Source organism: Scyliorhinus canicula, chromosome 28 (assembly GCF_902713615.1).
Source record: "Scyliorhinus canicula chromosome 28, sScyCan1.1, whole genome shotgun sequence".
Taxonomy (NCBI): Eukaryota; Metazoa; Chordata; class Chondrichthyes; order Carcharhiniformes; family Scyliorhinidae; genus Scyliorhinus; species Scyliorhinus canicula.
In genome coordinates this window covers 14,376,011-14,403,810 of record NC_052173.1, presented here as the reverse complement: position 1 = coordinate 14,403,810, position 27,800 = coordinate 14,376,011, and the positions used below count along the sequence as shown (strand labels likewise).

General features: G+C 47.9%; 1 protein-coding gene across 1 annotated transcript in view; it reads left to right on the top strand.

Moving 5' to 3' along the window:
* Positions 1–27,800, top strand: part of bloc1s1 (biogenesis of lysosomal organelles complex-1, subunit 1) — an 88,597-nt gene that overhangs the window by 21,429 nt on the left and 39,368 nt on the right. The window contains exon 2 of the mRNA XM_038786566.1: positions 674–746. Within this exon, the coding sequence (XP_038642494.1) occupies positions 674–746 (73 nt within the window). The remainder of the gene's footprint in view (positions 1–673; positions 747–27,800) is intronic.

Below are 27,800 nucleotides of genomic sequence, written 5' to 3'. Positions count from 1 at the left end.
TATCCCAGTTTGGAAGGGAGGGAGAGATGGATGGGTGGGGAGAATGGGGAGGTCTTTTTAAAAATAAAAGCGGGAAGGCATTTAGATTGGTGTGCAGGCCAGAGAGAGGCGAATGGTAACTTTGTGTTCTGGAAAGCTCGAAAGTGTGCTTTGAATGTGTTGTGGCGTGATAAACCATTCTGTCTGCCACAGAATGACGCTTAAGTTATAAACATACATAGAACATTGAACATACAGTGCAGGAGGAGACCATTCGGCCCATCGAGTCTGCACCGACCCACTTAAGCCCTCACTTCAACCCTATCCCCTTAACGCAATAAATCCTCCAACCTTTTTTGGACACTAAGGGCAATTTAGCATGGCCAATACACCTAACCTAACCTTATGATGCTCATTTGGTGACCCACACGATGGGCTGAATGGCCTCCTACACTGTAACAATTCTGTGACAATCACTTAACGGCAGTACAGAGGTCAGTTGGAGCATTTGGATGTGTCCAGCCCATTCCTACATGAGGATGAATGATGTGAGGGTCCAGAGGCTATTCGAATTGTGCATTTTGATATTTGGGTCACGCAGGTGTGGCTACTTTTCTCCCTCATTAAGAGTGCGCAAATAGTTCAGGGTGGCCGTGCAGTTCTTCACCATCTTTGTGTCTTCGTTTTCTTTCAGAAAAAAGGAGGAAGGAAGCTGTTGCAGCTGCTACCTGTCTCACTGAAGCACTGGTGGATCATCTGAATGTTGGGTGGGTATTTGCTTCATCAGTGATCGAAAACAAAAAGAAGCAGAAAACATTTAACCTTTGTCCAATTCTTCAGAATTTATGAAGAGGCAGAAGGTACATTTCTGTACATATTTTGCCATCTTTATGCTAGGTGTTTCTTACTCCTTCAGTATGACAATGTCGTAAGATTTTCCTGACAGCCTTATTTGTTAAAAGTGTTCAAATCGCCCACGATAATTACAAGAGGATAATACTGTAGTCTGATTGCCCCAAGGCAGGATTAGGCTCTGCTCTAGGTACTGTTTAGACAAAATCAGTAATTTGTACTCCCTGAGTTTAAGCCTTTTCACTTGCCCACTGATCCTTATAGTTTGTAAAAAGCCAAAGGCCATCTGTAAAACATGTAAGCATAAAATCCTCCCAAGGTGAGGAGCTGTGCTTGAAAATAGACATAATTTTCCAGTTGTCATCAGTAAACCCACATAGGGTGGACTCTCCACACCTTCCAGGGGTGTGTTTGGGCCATTTTTTCAGCCGCTCTCTGTCCCGTTTATGAGGTAGCTGGCATTTGAAAATGACAGGGAAATTGTGACCGTTTCGTGAGCCCTCGAGGCCTGCCAGGCATGGATTTTCAGACAGGTCTGTAAATGGATGCTCAGCGCTCCTGTCCGAAATGGGTGTGACGCTGCCAGCGCAAACCGGAGTCCTTTGCGATTTCTTGAACCCCGTTCGCAATTTTCCAGAATAAAACGCATTGGATAATTTTTTGTTGTGCCAGGAAGAGTGGCAATGTTGTTACTCGCCTCATAGCACGGTACCACAGTGGTTAGCACAGTTGCTTCGCAGCTCCAGGATTCCACGTTCGATTCCCAGCTTGGATCTCTGTCTGTGTGAAGTTTGCACGTTCTCCCCATGTCTGCGTGGGTTTCCTCCGGGTGCTCCAGTTTCGAGGAGACGAGGGGGAGACGAGGAGGAGAGAGATAAAGCTTGTAAGTTTGGTGCTGGGCAAGTCATTTGAAACAAGAATGTTTGTCTTTCCAAAGCAAATGAAGATACTTGGTTTTGCTTCTCTGCCATGATGAAAGGGCAGAACAAAAGGCCCTAAATCTGTTAATTTGATCCTTCATACACCACATGATTCCAGTTGAAAAGGGCGGCATGGCGGCGCAGTGGTTAGCGCTGCTGCCTCAAGGCGTCGAGGACCCGGGATCGATCCCAGCTCTGGGTCACTGTCCGTGTGGCGTTTGCACATTCTCCCCGTGTCTGTGTGGGTGCCAGCCCCACAACCCAAAGATGTGCAGGGTAAGTGGATTGGCCACTCTAAATTGCCCCTTAATTGGAAAATAAGAATTGGGCAATCTAAATTAATATTTAAAAAAATTATTCCAGATGAAGGGTGGGATTTTCCGTCCTCCCCACAGCGTGTTTTCTGGCGGCAGACGCGGCTCGCCACCAGCCGCTGGCGGGTACTTCAGTTCCTGCCGAAGTCCACACTGTTTTGCGTGGAGTGCCTCTCCCACCGCCAGGGAGCCTGGTGTTTTTGGGGGGGGGGGGGGGTTGTTCGCCTTGAGCAGGACCGGAAGATCCCACCGGCGGGAAGGGCTGTAAAATCCTACCTGATATCTTGGAAAGTCCAGTGGGTGGGATTCTCCGGTCTCGTCCGTGGCGGGACCCGTTGCGAGCGGGAACACCAGTCCAGCCAAAGCTCCGTTAACTTCCAGCGGCACCAGAAAACATCATCCACGAAAGAGGGTGGAAGGTTTCAGCCAAAGGGTCTGACGATAAATTCTGTATACTGCCTGAGCTGAAGCTTCCATTTCATTTTCTTTAATTTTATAAATAAACTGCCATGCTTTCACGTATGGAAAATGAAGCATGGTGTCGAGAGAGCTCAAGGGTGCGGTCGGGAATATTAAATGCTGACGAGGGTATAATTTTCATAATAACAGGTATGATATTTATAGAGATGATAGCGTGTCATTGAAAAGTACCAGCTGTGCAAAACGGCATTCACAGAAGGTAGTCAAGCCAGCGAATGGGTTAAACTTGCAATTGCTTGCAAAATTAGCCGAGTGAGTGGGGCGTTATTACCGATAGATTCTCAGTGTTTCGTATTTCAACACTGAGAAATGTAACCGCTGTAGTAGTAATTGAGTAACTGCGGCCTTCAAGATTGTGCATTGCTGGGCATGGTTATTGTTTTACTTCCACTGTGAAATCCGCTGCAATGGTAGCTGCTTAACCTCAGCCTGACCTATCACTCAGCAGCACTATAGCAGCTGTTGAAGCAGGTGTTGTGGTGGGTGCTGAAATGCTTCACGCGCTCATGGCGAACCCCTGTTCTTTCCTGGTATCACAGCTGCACTTAGGCTAACAATTCCACGCTTCCTTTCTTTCCTCTGTGTCCTGCCATCTCTGGCACGCACCAAGCCCCCTCTCATGTGTGTGTAACGTTTGCAGCCACGGCTGCCTAATTTGGTCAGCTATCTAACAAGAAAGATGGCCTGTCAGTGGAAGGGCAAAATTGGATGACAATGCAGAGTCTGGGGAGGCATGCTGCTCATGACAGAAACATTAAAGCAAAGCTGAATGTTTATGGGGCATGTGCGCGACCCCTTATTTTTAAACTGCGTGTCCCCGAGTTCTAGACTCTCCCACAAGGGGAAACATTGGGTGGGATTCTCCGGTCCCCCAGCCGCGTGTTTCTCTGCGGCACGCCGTTCGATGGTGACGGGATTCTATCTTCCCACCGCTTGTCAATGAGGTTTCCTGTTGTAACCACCCCATGCTGCTGGGAAATCCATGGATGAGAGTGCGCCGCCAGTGGGAAAAGTTAATCGCAACAACTGGAGAATTCCGGCCATCCACTCTGTCAGGTCCCCTCTGGACCCCGTATGTTTCAATAAGATCACCTCTCATTCTTCAAAACACCAAAGGTATACCAAACCTTTCTTCATAAGATAACCCCTTCATGCCAGGAATCAGCTGAGTGAACAGTCTGTGATCTGCATCCAGATCAATTTTATCTGTCCTTAAATAAGGAGACCAAAAAGGTTAAAAAATCACTGTGAAGACTGCACCCCACTATCTCTGGGCAACACGAGATGGGCAATTAGTTAAGCCTCATAAGTGTCCCTCACATCCGGGGAACAAATGTAAAATGCCTCAGTTTCTTTGGGATGTTGCCAGAATACGGTCAGGCAGACACAACCCCAATTTTGCTAATATACATAGATTTGAGGTTTGGGTCCTCTTCCTGCCTCGTCCCTTCTGCAGGCAGATATAAAGAATGTTTTAATACTGTTTTCAGCTGCTACACATGTGGTGAAATTGCATGCAGGAAATTCTACAGCCGTGGCACTTCCTCGGAGCCAAGAAATTTACAGCTGGGCAGCGTTACAATCGAGGGAAAATTCACTACAAATGTTGGCGTGTGATTTGCCAACTTTTTTTTAAAAAGGGGGTGTTTGTTTACTGGGGGGGAGGGGGGGGGGGTGTCAGATTCCCAGAACTATTAATGGAACCATAGCTGAGACCAAGGGAAGCAATTTTCATTCAATTTGCAAAGTTGAAGTGGAACACATTTAGAGGCTTGCGAAAATCCTGTCCAGGTGAATATTTCTTTTTGTGCAGCAATAAGGACTGTAGCAAACGAGTCAGAATCAGTTGTCTAAATCTCACTTCAAGCCTTAACGGTATACCTTTCCTTAGCTTCTACCAAACGTGATGATAGATTGATATGCTGAAAGTCTGTCAGAGATCTGTGGCCTGAGCATAAAGCTACAGTGTTGTAGGTTTTCTAGATTAAAGTGTTTTTTTTTAAATAAAGTTTTCTGGAATGACTCTTGTAAATCAAAAAAAAAGCACTGCTGTAGCTCTTTCCAGAATTCAAATACTACTGAATACCTGAACCACACCTACAGTACCCATTGGCGCCCTTTTATTTTCTTGACAAACCAATTCTTAATTAGTGTCACCCACATCATGAGTGCTATCAATTTACTTCCCTTTTCAGTTGGGAGTGCATCATCCGCTGCACCTTGAGCTCATTATGGGCTCAATACTCTGTTCTGGAGACAAAGTGCTCTCGCCAGCATGGACTTGCTCCTAGTCTCCGCAACCACTCGGAAGGGAGTCCAGCTGCGACTCCCTCTCCTTTACCATGCTAATTTATGCATGGAAGTGAGCTTGCCGGATTCCATGGGGATCCCGGTATTGGGCTGCCATTTTGATCGGGCGACCGGAGATCCAGTGATGCCCCCCCCCCTCCCCATCAGAAGCCCCCTCAGACCCTGCCCCCCTTGGACCCCGCCCCCCCTTGGAACCCCCCCCCCCCCCCCCCGGATGCCGCCTCCCCTCGGACCCCGCACCCCTCGGACCCCGCCCCCCAGACCTTCCCAATGAAACTCTCAATCAGAACCCCTCCCAATCAGAGCCTCCCCCATTCCCCCATCAGTTTTCCCCCAATCAGACTCCCCATAAATCCCCCCATAAGACACCACCCCCATCAGATGCCCTTCATCAGATCCCCCACCGATCAGATCCCTCCCCCATCAGACTCCCCCATGTCACAAGTAGGCTCCAGGTTCGATCCCGGCCCTGGGTCACTGTGTGGAGTTTGCATTCTCCCCGTGTCTGTGTGGGTCTCACCCCCACAACCCAAAGTTGTGCAGGATAGGTCAGTTGGCCACGCTAAATTGCCCCTTAATTGGGAAAAATTAATTGGGTACTCTAAATTTATTTTTAAAAACCACTGCAATGACGTGACTGTAAAAAGCCCCTAGTCGCCACACTCCTGCGTCTGTTTGATAACACAGAGGGAGAATTCAGAATGTCCAATTCACCCAACAGCACGTCTTTCGGGACTTGTGGGAGGAAACCGGAGCACCCGGAGGAAACCCACGCAGACACGGGGAGAACGTGCAGACCCCGCACAGTGACCCAAGCCGGGAATCGAGCCCGTGTACCTGCCACTTTGAAGCAACTGTGCTAACCGCTGTGTTACCGTGCTGCCCCTCATTGCAGTGTTAATGTAAGCCGACTTGTGACATGGGGGGGTCTGATGGGTGGGGGGTCTGATGGGTGGGGGGTCTGATGAGGGGATCTGCTGGGAGGGGGGGTCTTATGGGGGGATTTATGGGGAGTCTGATGGGGGGAAACTGATGGGGGAGGCTTTGATTGGGAGGAGTTCTGATTGGGGGTTTCATTGAGTGCGCATCGGATGATGCACAAATGAAGCAGTTTGACAGTCACGATCAAGCTTGTGAGCAGCCCCCCCCCCCCCCCATCCCCCAAATAAAAAATAAAAGGTTGCACACAAGAATAAACACTTGGCGAGCGGGGAGCATTGTCGAGTTTGTGTCCGCTGCCGATACAGGTCTTTGCTTTTTCTTTGGAGTCGACAGCTTGTTTTAATTTCTACCTCAAAAAAAGTGGACAGTAGCAGTACCCCTCCAAATGAAACAGTTGCCCTCCCAGAACTGAAACATTCTGATTGCCAACCAGTCACAGGCAGGTTAATACCCAGTATTTGTGAGTAGAAAAACAAAGGAGCTGGTCAGCATCCACGTTGCTTCAGCTAGACACGCCATCATCTTCAATCCTTATATTGTTAAATCCTGCCATTTCTTGTTGCGTTTGATCCACTGTGAACTTTTGCAGGTCTTTGTGATACCCCCTCTGATTGGCTTCTCTTTTATATTAAGGATGGACTTTATTTCTCTCTTGGATTAGAAGGGACCCAGAATGATAGTGTAAAACCTTTACACTTCCCCTTGTGGGAATCCTGAGCAGGGTAGCTCTTCTGGCCCTCCCTGCTCCCTACCAACTGCTATCCATATCAAACTCACCCAACCCCCTCTGCCCGATCATTTGCCTTAGTGTCAGGGACAGTTCCCTCTGGTCTGGGCAAAGCCCTCCTCCCAAACAGCTTCTCACCGGCTCCAGATCATTTTGATCGGTTAACATCACCTGACCCTCTGCTCCGCTTTCCCTGACTCGTCTCTTGGGCTCTGTTCCCATCCTGGATGTAAAGTTCAACTCGGATGAGTCTGCAGGCTGTTGAACTGTGGAGTGCATCACAGCTTTGCACAATCTTTAGATTGGCTATGCTGATGCAGTCAGTTGAAGTAGGATGCTAGGCAGCCTGTGTGGAGTATAAGCACTGGCGTAGAGCAGACTAATTGGCCTGTAAATTCTGTGTAATTCTATGTGATCTCACCCAATGGAATTTCTTATTTAAGGTCACTGGGCCAACTGCTAGGACTGGAATCCTGGCTTATTTGTTTCCATGCTCTCGCCTTTTTAGTTCAGTTGGATCCCCAGTTGCTCTCCCAAGATGGGGCGGAATTCTCCAATGTTTCTGTTGGCGGTGTGGCAGACACGGTCGCGGGGGGGGGAGAATTTGGCAGGAGGTATGAAAATCAGTTTCATGCCGGCGTAAAATGACAGCGGAATCTTCTGATAACGCCCACCATGTTGGATCGCGATTCTGCTGGTGGCCGCCGTGAATCCAGTTTGCATCCGACGAATGGGATGCAGTTTAATCCACCCCCCCCTCCGCCACCCACCCGCCAACTTAAAGAAGCCATGGGCAGTTCACAGACATCCGAGAAGGGAAGGTGAAGGACCTTGGAGCGCTACATGTGGCATAGGATGGGTGAGTTTCATCCCCGTGGTTCCTCCGCGAAGCAGCTTACAGAAGGCGGGGGTTCTCCACCCAGCCCTGGGTCCAGCTTCGGACCCCCTCCCAGGAACTAGGTCATAAGTTCAGACCTTTTCCCAGTGTCAGTAATGCATCTAGGGAGAGATAAAGGTGTGACTCCATGTGCGGAGGTGGGGACAGGGACTGTTTCCCACTGCAGAGGCTGATTGCGGGGGGGGGGGGGGGGGGGGGGGGGGGGTTGTGGAGAACAGATCAGTGGTGACAGAAGTGGCATTTTCGAGGGTGAAAGGAAGATGTAATTTCTCCTGGGCATTGTCAAAGGATCATAGAATAGAATCGTTGAATCCCTACAGTGCAGAAGGAGGACATTCAGCCCATCGAGTCTGCACTGACCCTTTGAAAGAGCACTCTACCCATGTCCACTCACCCGCCTGATCCCCATAACCCCTTAATCTAACCTGCATATCCCTGGACACTAAGGGACAATTTATCATGGCCAAGCCATCTAACCTGCACATCTTTGGACTGTGGGAGGAAACTGGAGCACCTGGAGGAAACCAATCCAGACACGGGGAGAATGTGCAAACTCCACATAGACAGTGACCAAGGTCGGAATTCAAACCGGGTTCCTGCCGCTGTGAAGCAGCAGCACTTACCACTGTGTCACCGTGCCGGAAAGGAAAAGGATTTGGTTGCTGCAAACAGCTGAAGTTTGTCCTATTGTGCCATTGTTTGGCTGACCTGGGCTGGATAGCCTGGACACTTACAGCATCAGCAACTTGCACCCATGCAGGGTTCATTTCCCTGCGTGGCCACCTCTTCCCATCTGCAAGGTTGAGTACATCCCACCTGACTTCGACAAAGTCAAGTGGGAAGCACAGAGAAGTGCCACTGAACTTGGGGGCTGGCCCGTAACCTCGCCTTCCTGACATCTCGATAGGTAATGTTGACAGGATATCTGGGCACCTATGGCACCCGAATATGATGGCGGGCCGCACGCCACCCAGCACGTCCCACCGCTCCAGACATCGGGAATCCCCCTGGATGCTAATTAATGACGAAAGGTACGTCTGCGGGATTTCCCGTCGGCCTCCACAGTGGGAAACCATCCCTGTCTCCACCATGCAACTTAGTCCCAGATGGGAGAATTCCGCCCTTAGAATCAAGTGCTGGATCATTCAACGGGATCCTTCGTTTCACCGGCAGCGCACGCACGCCTGCGGATTTCCCAACGGCGTGGGGGTGCCCACAGTGGGAAACCCCATTGGCCGGCTGCCGGGATGGAGGGTCCCGCTGCCGGCGGGGCGCGTCACACCAGACAACGGGTGCGGCGGGACAGAGAATCCCACCCCAGGTCTTTCAGTGTGTACTAGAAATCACACCTATGACCGCTGTCTGTGTTGAGTCTGCACGTTCTCCCCGTGTCTGGGTGGGTTTCCTCCGGGTGCTCCGGTTTCCTCCCACAAGTCCCGAAAGACGTGCTGTTAGGTGAATTGGACATTCTGAATTCTCCCTCTGTGACCCGAACAGGCTCCGGAATGTGGTGACTAGGGGCTTTTCACAGTAACTTCATTGCAGTGTTAATGCAAGCCTACTTGTGACAATAATAAAGATTATTATTATTATCTGCCGTACAGCCACACCAGACAACGCCCTTACCCATTGCACCATCTGGAAAGCTCTGTTTTTCATGGTGAAAAAAATAATGAGGTGCAGGAACACAGTATATTTTCCAACACTGGCATGCGCCACTGACTCAGCCTGTGGGCATGCAGGGTTGCTTCAGAAAGCAGTCTGATGATTGCACATTGAGCAGCCCGCCCAGTCCAAATTGTTTTTAGTAGCAGTTTGAACACGGGACCCGGCAGATGAAACAGCACTTTGAAAACGATTTAATGGCTTGCCACGCCAAACAGATTCCACCAGGAATGCAATGCCGCCTGATCTACAGACATGAAGTAGGCGTCGCCCGTTCTCAAAATCCTGATGTAGGTGGCGAAGTAAAAGCTGGTCTTGATTGTGTTGTTTTGCAGAGTACAAAAGGGAGCCTGTTACATTACAGAATTAAGGTCAAAATCAACGTTTATATGATATTTAGAACAAGCCCCACTTTTAAGTAGACTTAACAAAAGTTCTATTTAATAGCCAAGCTCTTGCAGAGTAGCATACCCACTGTGATGGGTAAACTGCAGAATGTAATTTAATTATAATGTAGTTGAATCCAAATAAATGCGCAAGTAGTTTGCCAAGAAATTTAAATGTTTGGATCAAACTTTTATGGGATGCATATGAAAAAAATTACCAATTTTCAATGTGCTGCACCCCTGCCCTTTCTCCTCATAGTTTAGAAAAAATGAAGACCAAGGCCTCAAATCACTATTAAAATATCAAATACATACATGTGAAGTAATGCAGCTTATTACAGGCATGTTTGTCGGTGCTATTGTGTTTGAGGGGGTATTCAGCTTGTTATAATCATTCAGTTTACTGTATAGCTCGGTTAGTGAGTGTATGAGTTAGCAGCCAATATTCAGTTTTGGCTAGAAATCCCTCTATGAATTACATTCGTCTCGGGAGCAAAGTCTTGTAACCATTATGATTTCCCCATTGGGGAAATGTGACATGTGGAGGAATTTGTAGCCACTTCAGCTTCAGTAATGAGTGCCTCCAACCAGAAAAATGTTACTTGCAGCCTTCGAATGTGCCACCGCCTCTTGACAGCAGCTGGTCTGAGAAATGTCTGCATTAGTGCTGATCAAAAAATGAGCCATCTGCTGTTTCTTCCACTGGTTTCAGAACTTCAAGGCCCAGGAGATGAAACTTGTGCTTTTTCGAATGATGGTGCCAAAGAGATTTCCCCCTTGATTGATTCACCAGTTCAGCCATTGTTTGTGATGCGCCTTACAATTCTTTGAGCATTCCTTACCTCTCATAGCAGCCATCAGCAGGAGACAGGGAGCGGGCCGGGGGAAAAGAAGAATTTGGGAGCCTCGCCCTACCACACAAGCTGTTGCCTGTCAGTCGACACTGAGAAACATCGATGTAGGCCTCGTCCACCTTGTGTGAAAGAAGAGCAAGCATGAAGTGGGGAGGATGTAAAGTTCTCAAACTTTTTAAATAGCTGACTAAACTTTAAATTGAGACATTTAGTTCAACGTGCTCCTTTGTCACATCTTCACTTCAAAGGTAGGTATCAGCAAGGTTGATACCTGTAGTACCGCCACAAAAAATCAAAAACAGCTTGTCTTGCACGAAACCCTTAGCCTGTGTAGAGAGTTTCAGCAAGACGGGGCACGATCTTAAAATGGCACCCCAACCTCTCGATCCGTGCCCCCCCCCCCCCCCCCCCCCCCCCCCCCCCCATGCCTGCACAGCTTTTGGCAGTGGCAGGAAACCGGAGCACCAGACACGTGATCGGCGCAGGCTTGGAGGGGCCGAAGGGCCTGTTCCTGTGCTGGATTGTTCTTTGTTCGTTCACCCGGAGGAAACCCACGCGGACGCGGTGAGAAAGTACAAACTCCACAGTCACCCAAAGTCGGAATTGAACCCGGGTCCCTCGCGCTTTCAGGCAGCAGTGCTAACCACTGTGCCACCAGAGATCAGCTTTAAGGAGTGTCTGAAAGGGATAGAGAGTTTAAGGAGGGAATACCAGAGCTTACAGTTTAATATCCTCTTGTGAATCATTCATGGGACATGTAAAATGTCACACAATTTTGTACGGTTCATAATCTCGGGAGGATTTTCTTTGATTGCAGCTTTGAATTAGATTTATCCGTGTGCTCGTGGCACATTTTAGCTGATTTAATTGAGGGTGATTCACTTTTAATTTAATGGTCTCCTGCAAAGTGTGTGATCATCAGTTTTGGGTGAAGGTAGCATTGAGCTTTCTTTTTTTTTTGCTTTCCTTGTCTGTCTCCATGGCCAAACAACTTGCCAACCTTTTTTTTAAATTCTTTCATGCGTTGCAAGTGTCACTGACAAGGCCACTTGGGCAGAGTATCAGGTGCCTGTGAAATTTATAAACCAACGTGCATATCATTCATCAGCAGAGAAAGGCAGGCAAGCACAGTGGTTACACTGTTGCTTCTCAGCGCCAGGGTCCCAGGTTCGATTCCCGCTTGGGTCACTGTCTGTGTGGAGTCTGCACGTTCTCCCCGTGTCTGCGTGGGTTTCCTCCGGGTGCTCCGGTTTCCTCCCACAAGTCCCGAAAGACGTGCTGTTAGGTGAATTGGACATTCTGAATTCTCCCTCTGTGACCCGAACAGGCGCCGAAATGTGGCGACTAGGGGATTTTCACAGTAACTTCATTGCAGTGTTAATGTAAGCCTACTTGTGACAATAATAAAGATTATTGTAAATAATTTCTCTTCGAAATTCTGTGCAACTCCTTTTCTCTTTGTAGAACTTGCTGTGTGTTTCCATGGAGTCATAGAGCGTGTCAGAGCGTTTGTACACATGGAAAGAGGCCCTTCAGCCCAACCTGTCCATGCCGGCCATCAATCACCAATGCCATTTTCTAGCACTTGGTCCGTAACCTTATGTGTTGGGGTGCTTCAAGCGCTCATCTAAATATTTCTTAAATGTTGTGAGGGTTCCCGCCTCTCCCACCCTTTCAGGCAGCGAGTTCCAGATTCCCAGCATCCTCTGTATGAAAAGGTTTTTCTTCAAATCCTCTCTAAATCTCCTGCCCCTTACCTTAAATCTGTGCCCCTGGTTATTGGCACCTCTACTAAGGGGAAAAGTACCGTCCTGTCTATCCTATCTATGCCCTTCATAATTTTGTCCACCTTGATCAGGTCCTCCCTCAGCCTTCTCTGCTCCAAGGAAAACAACCCCAGCCTAACCAGTCTCTCTTCATAGGTGAGATGCTCCAGCCCAGGCAACATGCTGGTGAATCTCCTCTGCACCCTCTCCAGTACGATCACATCCTTCCTACAGTGAGACGACCAGAACTGCACACAGCACTCCAGCTGTGGCCTAACCTAACATCTCTTCTCCCACAATCTTTTCTGTCTCTGGAGAACAGCGGCAGCATTTGAGTTTAAAAATGGGATGAGGTCCTGAGATTTGAAAATGAGTGTCACCATGAGAACCTTTTTTTTCTATATTTATTTCCAAGCTATTACAAGAAATGTGATAATTCTATCTTTCCCTATTTTTGCCAAGTATTTTGAAAGTAGTATTTTTGGACAGTAAATGCTGCTAATCTTGGGGGATAAGGTTTGCTGGGCCCAACTGCACGTAAAAGCTAATTTATCAACAGTTGATATTGTGTGCATGTTCGAATCTAGTGGGTTTAGTTATCCCTCGACTCACTCACTGTGTGGCCAGTATTCTGTCCAAAGCATTTTCACCTCAGAGTTTGTCAGTACGTTTTTAAAAAAAAAGAACTTTTGGGTACGAATATTTTGAGCTTTCTCGGTATCTCCATTGATTAGTGCCCCAGAATATCAGGCCGTGTATGGGGTTGAAGGCCAAGCACCATTTTGATGGACGCAGGTTAGGCAGCTAGCTAGGCTGAAACAGTTAAGGCCTGATGACATAGCTCAGGCCCAGCTGACTATTACACAGTGTGCACACAATGTCTGGTGGCAACTTCACTAGGAACGCATTAGTGGGTGTCATATATAGACCCCCAAACTGCACTGGTGAGGTTGGGAATGGCATTAAACAAGAAATCAGTGATGCATGTAATAAGGGAATATCGGTCACCATGGGTGATTTTAATCTTCACGTAGATTGGGCAAATCAAATTAGCCACAATGTCGTAGAGGAGGAATTCCTGGAGTGCATACAGGGTGGTTTTCTTGACCAATATGTGGAGGAACCAACTAGAGAGCAGGCCATCTTAGACTGGGCACTGTGTAATGAGAAGGGAATCATTGCCAATCTGGCTGTATGAGACTCCTTGGGGATGAGCGACCATAACATAATAGAATTTTCTATCAAGATGGAGAGTGAAGTAGTTGATTCGGAGACTAGGGTGCTGAATATTAATAAAAGGAACTATGAGGATATGAGGCGTGAGTTGGCCTTGATAGATTGGGGAGAGTTACTTAAAGGGATGACAGTGGATAGACAAACATTCAAGGAATGCATGGAGGAACTACAGCAACTGTTCATTCCTGTCTGGCACAAAAGCAAAGGGGGTAAGAAGGCCAATCCATGGCTTACAAAGGAAATTAGAAATAGTATCCGATACAAGGAAGAAGCATACAGATTGGCCAAGAAAAATAATACGTCTGAGGATTGGGAGCAGTTTAGAATTCAACAAAGAAGGACGAAGGGATTGATAAAGAAGGGGAAAGTACAGTACGAAAGGAAGCTTGCAGGGAACATAAAGACTGACACTAAGGGCGCGAGTCTCCGCAAATGCGGAGAGTCATAAAGGCTGCCGTGAAACTGGCCGTGTTTCACGGCAGCCTCCGCGCCCCCTCCCGGGACCCGATTCTCCCCCCCCCCCCGGGCGGGGCTAGCAGCGCGGCCCCGTGAAGCACGGCATCGCGGGCTTAGCGACCGTCGCTAAGCCCGCGCGCCAAACGTCACGGCGGCTGACGCGCACGATGACGTCAGCCGCGCATGCGCGGGTTGGACGGCTCCAACCCGCGCATGCGCGGAGACGTCATCACGCATGTGTGTCAAACCCGCGCATGTGAGGGCCGTCATGCCCCTCAGCCGCCCCGCGGACTGATCCTGCGGGGTGGCGGAGGAACAAAGAGTGCGCGGGTATCAGACCCGCTGCCCACGATCGGTGCCCACCGATCGCAGGCCCATGTCACCCTTGGCACAGTCGTGGTGCGGCCGTGCCAATCGGTGCCATGGTTGTCCGGGACGGCACTTTGCGGCCGTTTTCACGAACGGTGAGAGCAGGTGTGTTTGCGTTCGTGAAAACGGCCGTCTGGGGAGAATCGCTGTTCGCCGTAAAAACGGCGAGCAGCGATTCGTGTCGTGGGGCGGCCGTGGGGGAGGGGGGGGGGGGGGGGAGAATAGCGGGAGGTGGGGAAAAATGTCGGGAAGGCCCTCCCGCTATTCTCCGACCCGTCGTGGGCAGCAGAGAATCGCGCCCTAAGAGTTTCTACAGATATGTAGAGAAAGAGATCGGTAAAGAGAAATGTAGGCCCCCTACAGACAGAAACAGGGGAATGCATAATAAAGGGGCAAAGAAATGGCTGAGCAATTGAATACATACTTTGGTTCTGTCTTCACAAATCAGATCCCAGAAAGGTTTAGTGAGAGGGAAGAACTGAGGGTGATCAACATTAGTAAAGAAATGGTGCTGGGAAAACTGATGAGATTGAAGGTGGATAAATCCCCAGGGTCTGAGAATCTGCATCCCAGAGTGCTTAAGGAGGTGGCTCTGGAAATAGTGGATGCATTGGTGGTCATCTTCCGGGATTTTATAGACTCTGGAACTGTCCCTGTAGATTGGAGGGTAGCTCACATCACTTCGATATTCAAAAAGGGAGGTAGAGAGAAAGCAGGGAATTATAGACCAGTAAGCCTAACATCGGTAGTGGGGAAAATGCTTGAATCCATTATCAAGGACTTTACAGCGGAACATTTAGAAAGCAGTGGCAGGATCAGTCAGAGTCAGCACGGATTTATGAAGGGACAATCATGCTTGACAAATCTGTTGGAATTCTTTGAAGAGGTAACCAGTACAGTTAACAAGGGGGAGCCAGTCGATGTGGTATATTTGGACTTTCTGAAGGCGTTTGACAAAGTCCCGCATAAGAGATTATTGGGCAAAATTAAAGCGCATGGGATTGGGGGAAATGTATTGAGGTGGATAGAAAACTGGTTGGTAGAGAGGAAACAAAGGGATTAATGGGTCCTTTTCAAATTGGCAGGCAGTAACTAGTGGGGTGTCACAGGGATCGGTGCTGGGACCCCAGCTATTCACAATGTATATTAATGATTTGGATGAGGGAACAAACTGTAGCATCTCAAAGTTTGCAGATGATACCAAATTAGGTGGGAGGGTGAATTGTGACGAGGATGCAGGGATCCTACAGCAAGATCTGGGCAGGTTGGGCGAGTGGGCAAACCAATGGCAGATGCAGTATTATTTGGATCAGTGTGAGGTTATTCATTTTGGAAGCAAAAACAGGAAGGCTGATTACTACCTGAATGGTTGTAAATTGGGAGAGGGGTGTGTGCAGCGGGACCTGGGTGTCCTTGTGTACCATTCGCTGAAGGTAAGCATGCAGGTGCAGCAGGCGGTAAAGAAGGCTAATGGTATGTTGGCCTTCATTGCGAGAGGTTCCGAGTATAGAAGCAGGGATGTGTTGCTGCAATTGTACAGGGCCTTGGTGAGGCCACGCCTGGAGTATTGTGGGCAGTTTTGGTCTCCTTCTCCGAGGAAGGATGTTCTTGCTCTCGAGGGAGTGCAGCGAAGGTTTACCAGACTGATTCCAGAGATGGTGGGACTGTCATTTGAGGAGAGATTGACTAGGTTGGGATTGTTCTCGCTGGAGTTCAGAAGAATGAGGGGGGATCTCGTAGAGATTTATAAAATTCTAACAGGACTAGACAGGGTAGATGCAGGGAAGATGTTATCAATGATAGGTGTGTCCAGAACCAGGGGTCACAGTCTGAGGATTCAGGGTAAACCATTTCGGACAGAGATAAGGAGACATTTCTTCACACAAAGAGTGGTGAGCCTGTGGAATTCATTACCACAGGAAATAGTTGATGCTAAAACTTTGAATATATTAAAGAGGTGGCTGGATATAGCACTTGGGGAGAATGGGATCAAAGGCTAAGGGGAGAAAGCAGGATTAGGCTATTGAATTGGATGATCAGTCATGATCGTGATGAATGGTGGACCAGGTTCGAAGGGCCAAAAGGCCTCCTCCAGCTCCTATCTTCTATGTATCTATGTAACACTGAGCCCAAAGGAACAGCAGAATAGGGTAGAAAAAGTTGTTTTGTTTTAATTTTTAAAATTTTTCCTTGCAGGCGCCACACACGAAAACCTTGGCCCCTGGCCTTCCCACCCTTGCTGAGTGCTTCGCCACTTAGCTGAATGCTGGGGACCATTTCCGAACATGTGCGGCCACATCCTCTTATGGTGTTCACTCAACCCATGCCATCTGGCCTGATGTCATTAATGCTAGGTTCAAGTGGGAGTCGGGCCTAGTATCTTGAAATGAGCCCTGGGAGTTTAAATGGCAAAGGCCTCACACCCATGGGCCAGGGCAAGCTTATTGCCACACATACAACATTTACAAAAGCAGGGAGGTCATGTTGGAGTTGTATAGAACATTTGTGAGGCCACAGCTGGAGTACTGTGTACAATTCTGGTCACCACATTATAGGAAGGATGTGATTGCGCTGGAGGGGGTGCAGAGGCGATTCACCAGGATGTTGCCTGGGATGGAAGATTTAAGTTATGAAGACAGGTTGGATAGGCTTGCGTTGTTTTCGCTGGAGCAGAGAAGACTGAGGGGTGACCTGATTGAGGTGAACAAGATTATGAGAGGCATGGACAGGGTGGATAGAGAGGAGCTGTTCCCCTTAGTTGAAGGGTGAGTTATGATGGGACACAAGTTCAAAGTGAGGGGCAGGAGGTTTAGGGGGATGTGAGGAAAACCCTTTTTACCCAGAGAGTGGTGACGGTCTGGAATGCACCCCTTGGGAGGATAGGAGAGATGGAATGCCTCACATCCTTTAAAAAGTACTTGGATGAGCACTTGGCACGTCATAACATTCAAGGCTGTGGGGAGGCAGTGGCGTAGTGGTATTGTCACTTGTTCAAGTAAACCAAATCCCACCACTGTAGATGATGAAATTTGAATTCACTAAAAATCTGGAATTGAAAGTCTAATGATGACCATGTTGATTGTAGTAAAAACGCATCTGGTTCACTAATGTCCTTTAGGGAAGGAAATCTGCCGTCCTTATCTGGTCTGGCCTACATGTGACTCCAGATTCACAGCAATGTGGTTGATTCTTAAACTGCCCCTTCAAGGGTAATTATGGATGGGCAGTAAATGCTGGCGCAGCCTGCGGCGCCCACGTCCCATGAACAAACAAAATGAATTAAACAAGTGCTGGGAAATGGGATTAGGTCGGCAAGTCAAATGTTTTGCACGTGTTGGTGCAGACTCGGCGGGCACTGTATTTTCTGTATTTTTTGTGAGTTGAGCACAGGATTGGGCTCTGTGTCGATGACTCGCACGGCTGAGTAACCCACTTGGCCTGGGATCACGCAGAAAGGAAGATCGTACAGGTGGATAACCGCAGCTGAGATTGCAGGGAAAAATGGATTTGCGGGATTGAGTCAACTGCCGAGATTGCTTATGCACTTTGACTGCAGGGTTTTAAAGATGGGTATCCGTTGCAATTATCGCGTCGTTGAGGTACTGCGCAAGATGTGTGAGGTCATCTCTTCATCTCGTTTCTAACGCTAAACTGGTGATCTGTGAGCAAGCGGGAGCATTGTATCCACATTTGGTGCACCACACCCTGCGACCCACAGTAAAGTCAAACTTTTAACAGCAGGGCTCATAATAGTTATCATTTTTTTTTCTTTTCTCTTTCTATAAAATGTCCCATTTATTCTCTCGTGTATATTGCAAGATTATCTTGGTGGGAAGTATTTGGCACCCAACTGTCTTTTACAGAAACTTATTTTTTCCATCTGTTCCCTCACAGAAATCATGTGCATGCTTTTGGAAAACTGCGAGGCCCATTCGGTGCTACAAACAGCCGCTTGCCTTTTTAAGTTCCCACGTCTGGCTTGGTTTTCCCCTGTGCTCATGAGTGCTGTTTGTTTTTGATATTCCAGTTCAGAACCTTTTTTTTTATTACTGGTCCCACCCTTGGACTGATCCAGATCAACCCTCGTCATTTTTTCCAGCTTCCCACTAATAAAATCTTACAGTTGTGCTTTACTAGAGTGAGGTTTACAATGTCTTAAGCTACAGTGGCCGGCAGCTGTGAGGGGCCGAGACTCTGAGATTTGGCAAGAGAGAAATTCTCCAGCAACGTGCCAACAGTTTTTAACCCTTTCCTTTTAACAACAAACACCCAGCATATTTTCAAAGAAAACCTTTTTTTTTTCAAAAAATCAGCTGAAATGTTAAAATGCAAACTGTGGATGATCCACTCGTTCACAGCTTTGATTAATTCGGTGCTCTCCTGGCCAGTCTCCCATCCTCAACCCGTCCACCATTGCCGCTCTTCCACATTCCCGCGTTAGAATAGTCACCGTTCTTGGCCTGGCTCCCCTCTTATTTCTGTACCCTCCTCCACCCCTGCATCTCTTGGGCAGCACAGTGGTTAGCACAGTTGTCTCACAGCGCCAGGGACCCGGGTTTAATTCTGACCTTGGGTGAATGTCTGTGTGGAGTTTGCACGTTCTGTCCGTGTCTGCGTGGGTCTCACCCCCACAACCCAAAGATGTGCAGGGTAAGTGGATTGGCCACACTAAATTGCCCCTTAGTGTCAAGGGGTGTACAAGTTAGGTGGATTGGCCATGATCAATTGCCCCTTAGTGTTCAAGATGTGCAGGTTAGGTGGATTGACCATGTTAAATTGTCCCTTAATGTCCAAAGATGTGCAGGTTAGGTGGATTGGCCATGTTAAATTGTCCCTTAATGTCCAAAGATGTGCAGGATAGGTGGATTGGCCGTGCTAAATTGTCCCTTAATGTCCAAAGATGTGCAGGTTAGGTGGATTGGCTGTGCTAAATTGCCCTTTAGTGTCCAGGGGTTAGATTGGGTTACAGGGATAGGGCAGGGGAATGGGTCTAAGTACGGTGCTCTTTCAGAGGGTCGGTGTGGATTTGATGGGCCGAATGGCCTCCTGCACTGTTGGGATTCTGTGGTTCTTCCTCCTATCTCTGTTCCATTGACTCTGGCCTCTGCTGCTGCTTCCTCCTCCCCTTGCCCTACTATTGGCAGCTGCCTGTTTCCCACTTGCTGGAATCTTCTTCCTGAACCACTCTGCCACATCTTCTCCTTGGGGAATTGTATTTCAGATGTAGAAAATATATATTTCCAAGAGGAATAAAAAATCATAAATAACAGGTCCTTGAATATGGAGTGTACTATGAAACATTTTTTTAATAAAGCAGGAGCAATTCCATTATTTTAATGTGCTACTGTACTGGTAAAACTCCTTTATGTAGTCCAAAATCTCCCAGATCAAAAGATTCCCACATTGCTCCCCAGTCTAGCTGAGTGAGCTCATCTCAAACATTGCAGCAATTGGGGCCCCTCAGATGGCTTTCGATGTCCCTGGGCTAAGAAGTGGCGAATCAGGAATTTTACCCAATTTGTTGTACTGGGACCTCTGCTAGAAAGTACACATGGATGGAAATTAAGCAAGGCTGTGATCAATCTCTACTTTGCTGCCCCCACTGTGCGATTTATTTCCACCTCTGGGCTTGCATATTTGAAAGTGACCCCCGGGGCTGAGGTACTCGTGGGTTGTCACTCTCTTTGAAACAATTGGCCGGGGTTCTCTGATACGGGTCCGGCCCGCTCCCACTGGCAGCGAGGACGGAGAATTTGGCGCTCAGCCAAATCCAGATGGGAGAATCCCGCTGCTGTGCACGGACGGCGAATCCTGCCCATTGTGCAAATCTGTATTTCCAGGAAAGCAGGCAAGAAAATCGAATGGGAAATTAGGCCTGTAGCATACTCAAGTAGAATCTTGCTTGTGCTCCTGTTACCATGGTCAGCCCCGTATTTGTGCTCATTATTGAAGAGCAGTAAAATTAGAACTAATTTCGATCAGGAATTACCACAACTTGCATGTGTCCAGTATTAAAGATCCATCTATAAGTACTAAGGCATGTGCCTAGCCCTGACCTCTTTTGCTTCACCTGCCTTTTTGAACAGCATAAAACCCATCATCGTTCCACCTCTCTTCATTTCCAAGTCGTATTGGACGCTCAATGTTAGGCGGATTTTCTCCCAAGACCTTGCTGGCGGGTGTAATGGCGGGTCTGGGGGGTGGGAGATTATGGTGGGACGCCCAGAAATCGGTTTCAGGCCTGTGTGAATTTCCCACTAGATTTTCCGTTGGTGCCCGCCATGGTGAGTCGGAAAGCTCATCGAAGGCCAGCGTGGACAAATGAAGGCCCACCCACACCTGATTCTCCACAAAACCAGCGGGAAAGCATGCCAGCGGATGCAGACGTTGGGTATCACTCGTACAACGTCTGGGGCTGCCTCCAGAGTGTAGAATGCAAGCCACCTGCAACTCTGGGCCCCGGAACACCACAGCATTAAATGGGGGCGGAGCATCTGCAGGCAGACCTTCCAGATTCCGTGCCCTGGTAACCTCTGAGTATTCCATCTTCCTTTTCCATCTTCATTTTCATCCATCTTCTTTCTTCATGAGTGGCACAGTCAATGATGGGTGCGTTTTCAATATAGCGCTTAGATACAATAAGTAATAACGTATTATCTCACCGGTCTCTGCATCAGGAAGCACTTCACATTCCCGCCTCCACCATGGAACTTCATCCCAGAATCGGAGAATTCCACCCATTAACCCTGTTTCTCTCTCCACAGGTGCTTCCAGACCAGCTGAGTTTTTCTGGCATTTTCTGTTTTTATTTCAGTACCAGAATAGGCCCTGTTTGTCCAATAACCCTTGTTGCCATGAGCAACCAGCCAGTGGTTTCAGAGCTTATTTCCAAGTCCCACCAGCATTCGGATTTCATGGGTTGGATTCTCCGATTTGAAGACCCAAGTGTTGACGGCGGCATGTGAACAGTGGCGTTTTACGGCAGAACAAAACGGCGCAAAAGCTGCGCCGATCCTCCGACTGGTGGGGGTCTAGCAGCCACGCAGCGTAGAGCACCCGGCTTTATCTGCGGACACGGCCGGAGAATTGCCGGGTCCGTGGCCGTGCATGCGCACGCCGGCAGCCGCACCTGTAACATGGCGGCGGCTGCGCATGGACCCCGCCTGCCACATAGTGTCCCCCAGTAATCCCACTCGCCACCCCAAGACACCCCCCCCCCCCCCCCCACTAGTGCCCCCAGCTCCCGGCAAAGCCCCTCCTGCCTGCGGAATGGCTCTCCCACCGACTGTGGCGGTGCTGGACTCAGTCCTCAGCTGCCATGCCAGGTTCATGAAAAAGAAAGGATAAGTTCCACGCCGTTGGGAACTCGGCCCATCGGGGGTGGGCCTCAGCTGATGTCCTGAGGCCGTTGCGACGAGCATGCCGTTTTCAAGGGGGTGGAGCATCATAAAAACAATGCGGCCCCCGATTTCGGCACAAACTGGGATTCGCCGGCCGATCGCCAAACGCGATTTCAGCATCGGCGACCGGAGAATCCCGCTCCATATCTGTTTTTATGCATAGTGGAAAATCTTCGTTTACCTCCCGATTCATAGGGCAAAATGTTGCTCTCCCCGCAAGGCGGGTTCTGATGGGGGGTTGTGGGGGGGAGGAGCTTAAAATTGCATGGATGGGATTCCCGCCCGGCCTGACCCAGGCAAAATTTCATGGTTGAGAAATAAACTTTTCACCATCGCGGGCGAGAATCTGAACAGATAGAAGTCTTGCCCACTGCCAGTTAAATAGCAATGGGCTTCCTTCCGAGAATCAGGGGTAACGCGTTATGCGCAAACTTTCAAGATAGTGAGTGCTTCTACCCATAGTTAATAAAAGCACTTCACAGGTGTGCCTTTTGTGCTGAATTTTATCGGATTATCATGCCACAAAGGTGTGTGCCATCTGCATCAATTCTGTGTCTGTCTGATTTCTCTTTACTGAAGAATGATAATTGTCATTTATCCACATGTTTCAGAATGCATCAGTAATGGTGTCATGGATCCTGGAAAGATATATATATATTAAAATTCCCTCTCAGTGAAAGACAAGACTTCATAACAAACTTTTTCCCTGTGATTTATGATGCCATCCAAGCCCTTACTTCAATTACTGTTGTCCATCTCACTAATAGTTATCTATTAACCTCTGTGTGCGCGCATACTTCCAAGTCTTTTTCAGCAATATGCTCTCTTCCCATCGTTTGGTGCCCAAGAAGCTCAAATGGGAGAGAGTAATGTGGGAACTTCAGCTGCTAGACACTGTGTCATGCTCTCGGGGATTTAGAGGACTGTGTAAACAGCTTAATCTTCACTCGTGTGTATGTTTCCAACATTTTCTGTGTTTGTACAAGATCTGCCACATCTGAAGGAAGAAAGATAAGCTACTATTTCCCATGAAGATGTTCAGGCCTGAGGAAGGGTCTTTACCTGAAACGTGAGCCTGTCTTTCTCTCCGCAGCTGTGTGTGTTTCCATCCTTTCTTGATTTTATTTCTTAACCCCAGCAATTCTGGTTTTCGTTGTTTCTCTTCACTGTAACAGTTTGTGTTATCCAACCAACCCCTCGGGTACATTACAATCCTTGTAAAGGCCTGCCTGGTGTCTGTTATTCTCTCTGATATGGGTACAAAGAATGCATTGAGTCTACAGCACAGGAAAAGACCTTTCAGTCCAACACGTCTATGGTGATATTTATGTTCGACACGTGCATGGGCCCACCCCTTGTACCTCACCCTTTTGGCAGAGCATTCATATTCCCTTCTACCGCGTATGTTGATCTATCCGTACAGTACATATAAACAGTGCATCATAATGCTGTAATACTGATCAACACAGAGTACCAGATAATGGGGCAGCAAAACCACATTTGTGACTTGACCCGTGTGACTAAGACTGGACTTTCCTGCAGATTTTTGGTAACGTGCTGCATCCCTCTGACCAACAATAAATCCAACCCTGTATCGGAGGGAAAACATTTAGCTGAGCCAATGGGGGACGTTTTCCAGCCCCATTAACAATCCGGCGCAAATCCTGCTAAGGCCGGAAACTCGGAGAAGGCCATGACAGGATTTGCAACAGGGAAATATCAGAATGAGATCTCTTCTCAACCCCCCCACCCCGAAAACTAACTACTAATTTGCACAACATCGGTTCAATGATGGAAAGAAGCTAATCATAGAATCCCAACAGTGCAGAAGGAGGCCATTCGGTCCATTGGGTCTGCACCGACCCACCGAAAGAGCACACAACCTCGGTCCAATTCACTGCCCTACCCCTGTCACCCCACCTAACCGTTGAACACGAAGGGAGAATTTTAACTTGGCTAATCCACGTAACCTGCACACTTGGACTGTGGGAGGAAACTCGGAGGAAATACATGCAGTCACGGGGAAAAGGGGCAAACTCCACAAGGTCATCCAAAGCCAGAGTCGAACCCGGGTCCGTGGCACTGTGAGGCAGCAGTGCTAACCATTGTGCCACAAATTAATAAACAATTAGGGCTGGATTCTCCAGGACCTGGCGTCCACTTAGCCACTGAGACAGGTGAGAATTCCTCACCTTGGGGGCCCGTTGACGCCAGAGTCGTGGTGCCGGTTTTCCCGCTGACTTAGTCCCCGGAAGGGAGAATCCTGGCCTTAAATGTTTATTAGTGACCAGTGAGTTTCCAAGGCATAAGGTGGAAGATTAACTGGCACCACAGTGCAGTGAGGAAGCGCTATAATAGCAGAAAAATCATGTTTTGAACTGAGTATTAAGCTGTTCAGTTACCTTGTGGAAGACAGCAGGAAGTGTTCGCTTAACATTGGAGTTGATGTTACTTCGGTAAACCGCCCTAGCCAGGAAACTCATATGGGCCTTTTATTAAATTTTAAAATAATAAAACATCTCCTTTCACCTACATTCTCAATGCTCAATTAAGTAAATTGGTGTCTTGAGCCATGGAAGCCAGAATGTGCAAGTTATAATGCCCTGACACTGTTTAGTCAGCTAATCTCAGAGAGGGCACTATAAATGCAGGCTATCTCCCGGCCTCTCAAATCCAGCTTTACTAGTGGTTATTGCTGGAAAGTGTGCAGCAGGGCGGGTGAATGTTAGGTAAGAGCAGGACTGGGCTTTGGCGGTTGCCTTTTGACAGTTTTTTTCTCTCGCTCCAACTCAATCTGTGAAGAATAGATGTTTGTGTACTGGAGAACTGTCAACATTGTAAAATTATAACCCTGCAACAGTGGTTGATGTGGGCTTTTCAGAAGTGGCATTCAGCCCCTCTCTCCATCACTTCAACACTTTTATACCTGTAGCCTGCAATGTTTCATCTGCCCAACAAACTCTTTGAATTTACGTAGCGCCCTATATGCAACCAAGTGTCGAGAACTGGTGAAGTTCCTCTGCCCAGCAAGAGCGGTCACCTTCATGAAAAGAGGGTAGAACATTGGAGATGGGGAGTTTTAGTATGTAAATATTAATGTTTTGCAGTGCAGTACATAACTGTAGCTGACAGACAGATCTCTTTTATCTTGTTGTGCTTTAGTTTGGAAGTATACAGCTGAACAAACTTTGTTAATCCCAAGTCCATAATCTTAAAATAAATGGGAAAAGGTCACTGTTCGTTCTGAGGTGAAGATGGTAAGCATGTTTCACAAGGGGCTCCTGTGACTCTTGTGGGTTATGTTCCAGTTTTGGACTGTTCATCCATAAAAGCAAGTCTCCTCGACACTAAGTAGCATGCCAAGCAAAATAATAAATTAATAAAGCCGAAAATATCTTGCATGTTTTGCTTTACTGTCCCTGAATCTGAAGCATTTGAAATGGGGCAGACGTTTTAGATTTTACTTGTCACTTGCTTTTTTTTTACTTGCGGGAAGTGCAAGTAATGTACTGGAAATCGGAAGGGCATTCTCTGACAGGCTGAATCCACCCTGTTGGTTTATATTGGCATTTGTCTGAGATGGGTAATAGGAGTGGAATGTGGACTGCAAATTACAAGACTGCAAGGAGCACAGCACACAATGCTTTAAACGAAGAAGTGTTTCTCCCAGGGACTGGGTGTGTGCCATTCAGGCCTTTTTTTAATATGGTGCAGTCATCCGACTGAATCATATATTTCCACCCCTCCTTTCTGCAATAGATGCATTCCATTTGAACATCCATCAAAATTGCCAGTTGTTCAAATCAATTTTCAAGGTGCAATATTGAATGATTTCATGGATCATAGAATTTACAGCGCAGATGGAGGCCATTCGGCCCATCAAGTCTGCAGCGCCCCTTGGAAAGAGCACCCTACTTAAGCGCACCTTATTCCCGTAACCCCACCTAACATTTTTGGACACGAAGGGCAATTTAGCACGGCCAATCCACCTGACCTGCACATCTTTGGACTGTGGGCGGAAACCGGAGCACCTGGAGGAAACCCACGCAGACACGGGGAGAATGTGCAGACTCCGCACAGACAGTCACCCAAGCTGGGAATCGAACCTGGGACCCTGGAGTTGTGAAGCAGCAGTGCCAACCACTGTGCTACCATTTCACCCGTCCGGCTGAATAGTTGAGAGGGGAGATTATCTTCAGAAGGCATTAAACTGACAACATTAAGCATTGGAAGAGAGAAGGATATATTCATGCATCTGACAAGTCAGATTTTTTTCTTACATAGGAAGAAATTCGAAAATTCCCAATTTATTTCAACATTGATATCACCCATGAGAACTTTAATTTATTTTCAGTGAATCTTGCCAACCCTTATATGGCAGATTATAAATGAAAAACAAAGCTATTAGTCCTGGAATTTTCCCCCCTCCTCTGTATTTCTCCTCTCCTGAAGCCAGTACCTTCCCAAGATAGTTCCAGAAGTGTTGATTGCATACTTACCAACCGAGCCATCAGAACTGCGCAATGTAATCTCCTGCAGCCATACAGTTACTCCGAAGAGCTCCGCCAATCCTGGCCTCCTGAGCATCCTCGATATTCATCGGTGGCCGTGTCTTCAGCTGCTTCCACCCTCAGCTCTGTAATTCCTTCCCTAAACCTCTTCACCCTCTCTCCTCCTTTAAAATGCTCCATGAAGGCCCCGCCTTCTCAACCTTGCCCTTCGATTAAGGGTGGCACGGTGGCGCAGTGGTTAGCACTACTGCCTACAGCGCTGAGGTCCCAGGTTCGATCCCGACTCTGGGCCACTCTGTGTGGAGTTTGCACGTTCCCCCCATGTCTGCGTGGGTCTCACCCCCAAAACCCAAAGATGTGCAGGTTAGGTGGATTGGCCACGCTAAATTTTCCTTTAATCTGAAAAAAATAATTGGGGATTCTAACCTTGCCCCTCGCCTGATGTGTGGTGACCTTCGGGTTAAATCACCACCAGCCAGCTCAAAGGGAAAAGCAGCCCATGGTCATCTGGGTCTATGGCGACTTTACCTTTATCTTCAAACCTACGATTTGACCAAACCTTTGATCAGTTTCCTCTAATATTTCTTTATGTGGCTTAGTGTCAAACTTTGTTTGCTAACACTCCTGTGACCCACCTTGAGCTGTTCTTTTACATTAAAGATAGCTACATAAATGCAAATTTGTGGTGTTCAGTCACTGCTGTGACAATTCCCATCGTGTGACCAGATTCAAAGGTGGATTGTTGAACACGAAGAGTGTTACCATTTCTAGCCAACTGGACCTGAAGGATTGCACTGCTCCTGATTGGGGATGGTGGCAGGGCACATTGACACAATAATACAAGCAGGCATCTTCTCCCTGGAGGGGGTGCTGCACCTCGGTCTCAATTTACCCTTCTCCAGACAGCTACATATCCTGAGTCGAGAATGCTCAATGCTGATTTTGGAAAGACAAAGCAAACTTGGTGTTATCTCTGTGCAGAGACATGAGGCTGCAATAACCATGACTAACATCCCAGTCCCAGAGGATGCACGCCTAATACTTGTTGGGCATTGTCCCGACACAAAGAGAGGAGTATGCAGACCAGTGTTTCTGTATTGCTCCCAGATCAGAGAAATGTATCATTGGTTCAAAGTCACAAATTTCCGAAATAGCTCTCTGAAATTTCACCTCTGCATGCTGGATTTTACCCGGTAATTGTCTTTTTAAAATTTAGAGTACCCAAATTCTTTTTTTTTCCAATTAAGGGTACAATTTTAGCGTGGCCAATCCATCTACCCTGCACATCTTTTTGGGTTGTGGGGGTGAGACCCACGCAGACACTGGCCAGTAAATTGTCTCCAATACAATGTGGGCGGCACGGTAGTACAATGGTTAGCACAGTTGCTTGACAGCTCCAGGCTCCCAGGTGCGATTCCCGGCTTGGGTGACTGTCTGCGTGGAGTCTGCACGTTTTCCCCGTATCTGCGTGGGTTTCCTCCGGATGCTGCGGTTTCCTCCCACAGTCCAAAGATGTGCAAGTTGGGTGGATTGGCCGTGCTAAATTGCCCTTAGTGTCCAAAAAGGTTAGGTGGGGTTGCGGGGATAGGGCGGAGGTGTGGGCTTGGATAGGGTGCTCTTTCCAAGGGCCGGTGCGGACCCGATGGGCTGAATGGCCTCCTTCTGCACTGTAGGCTGTATGATTCTACAGTAGTACATTCTATAACATTTTTCAGCTGTGTTCAATGTGATAAAT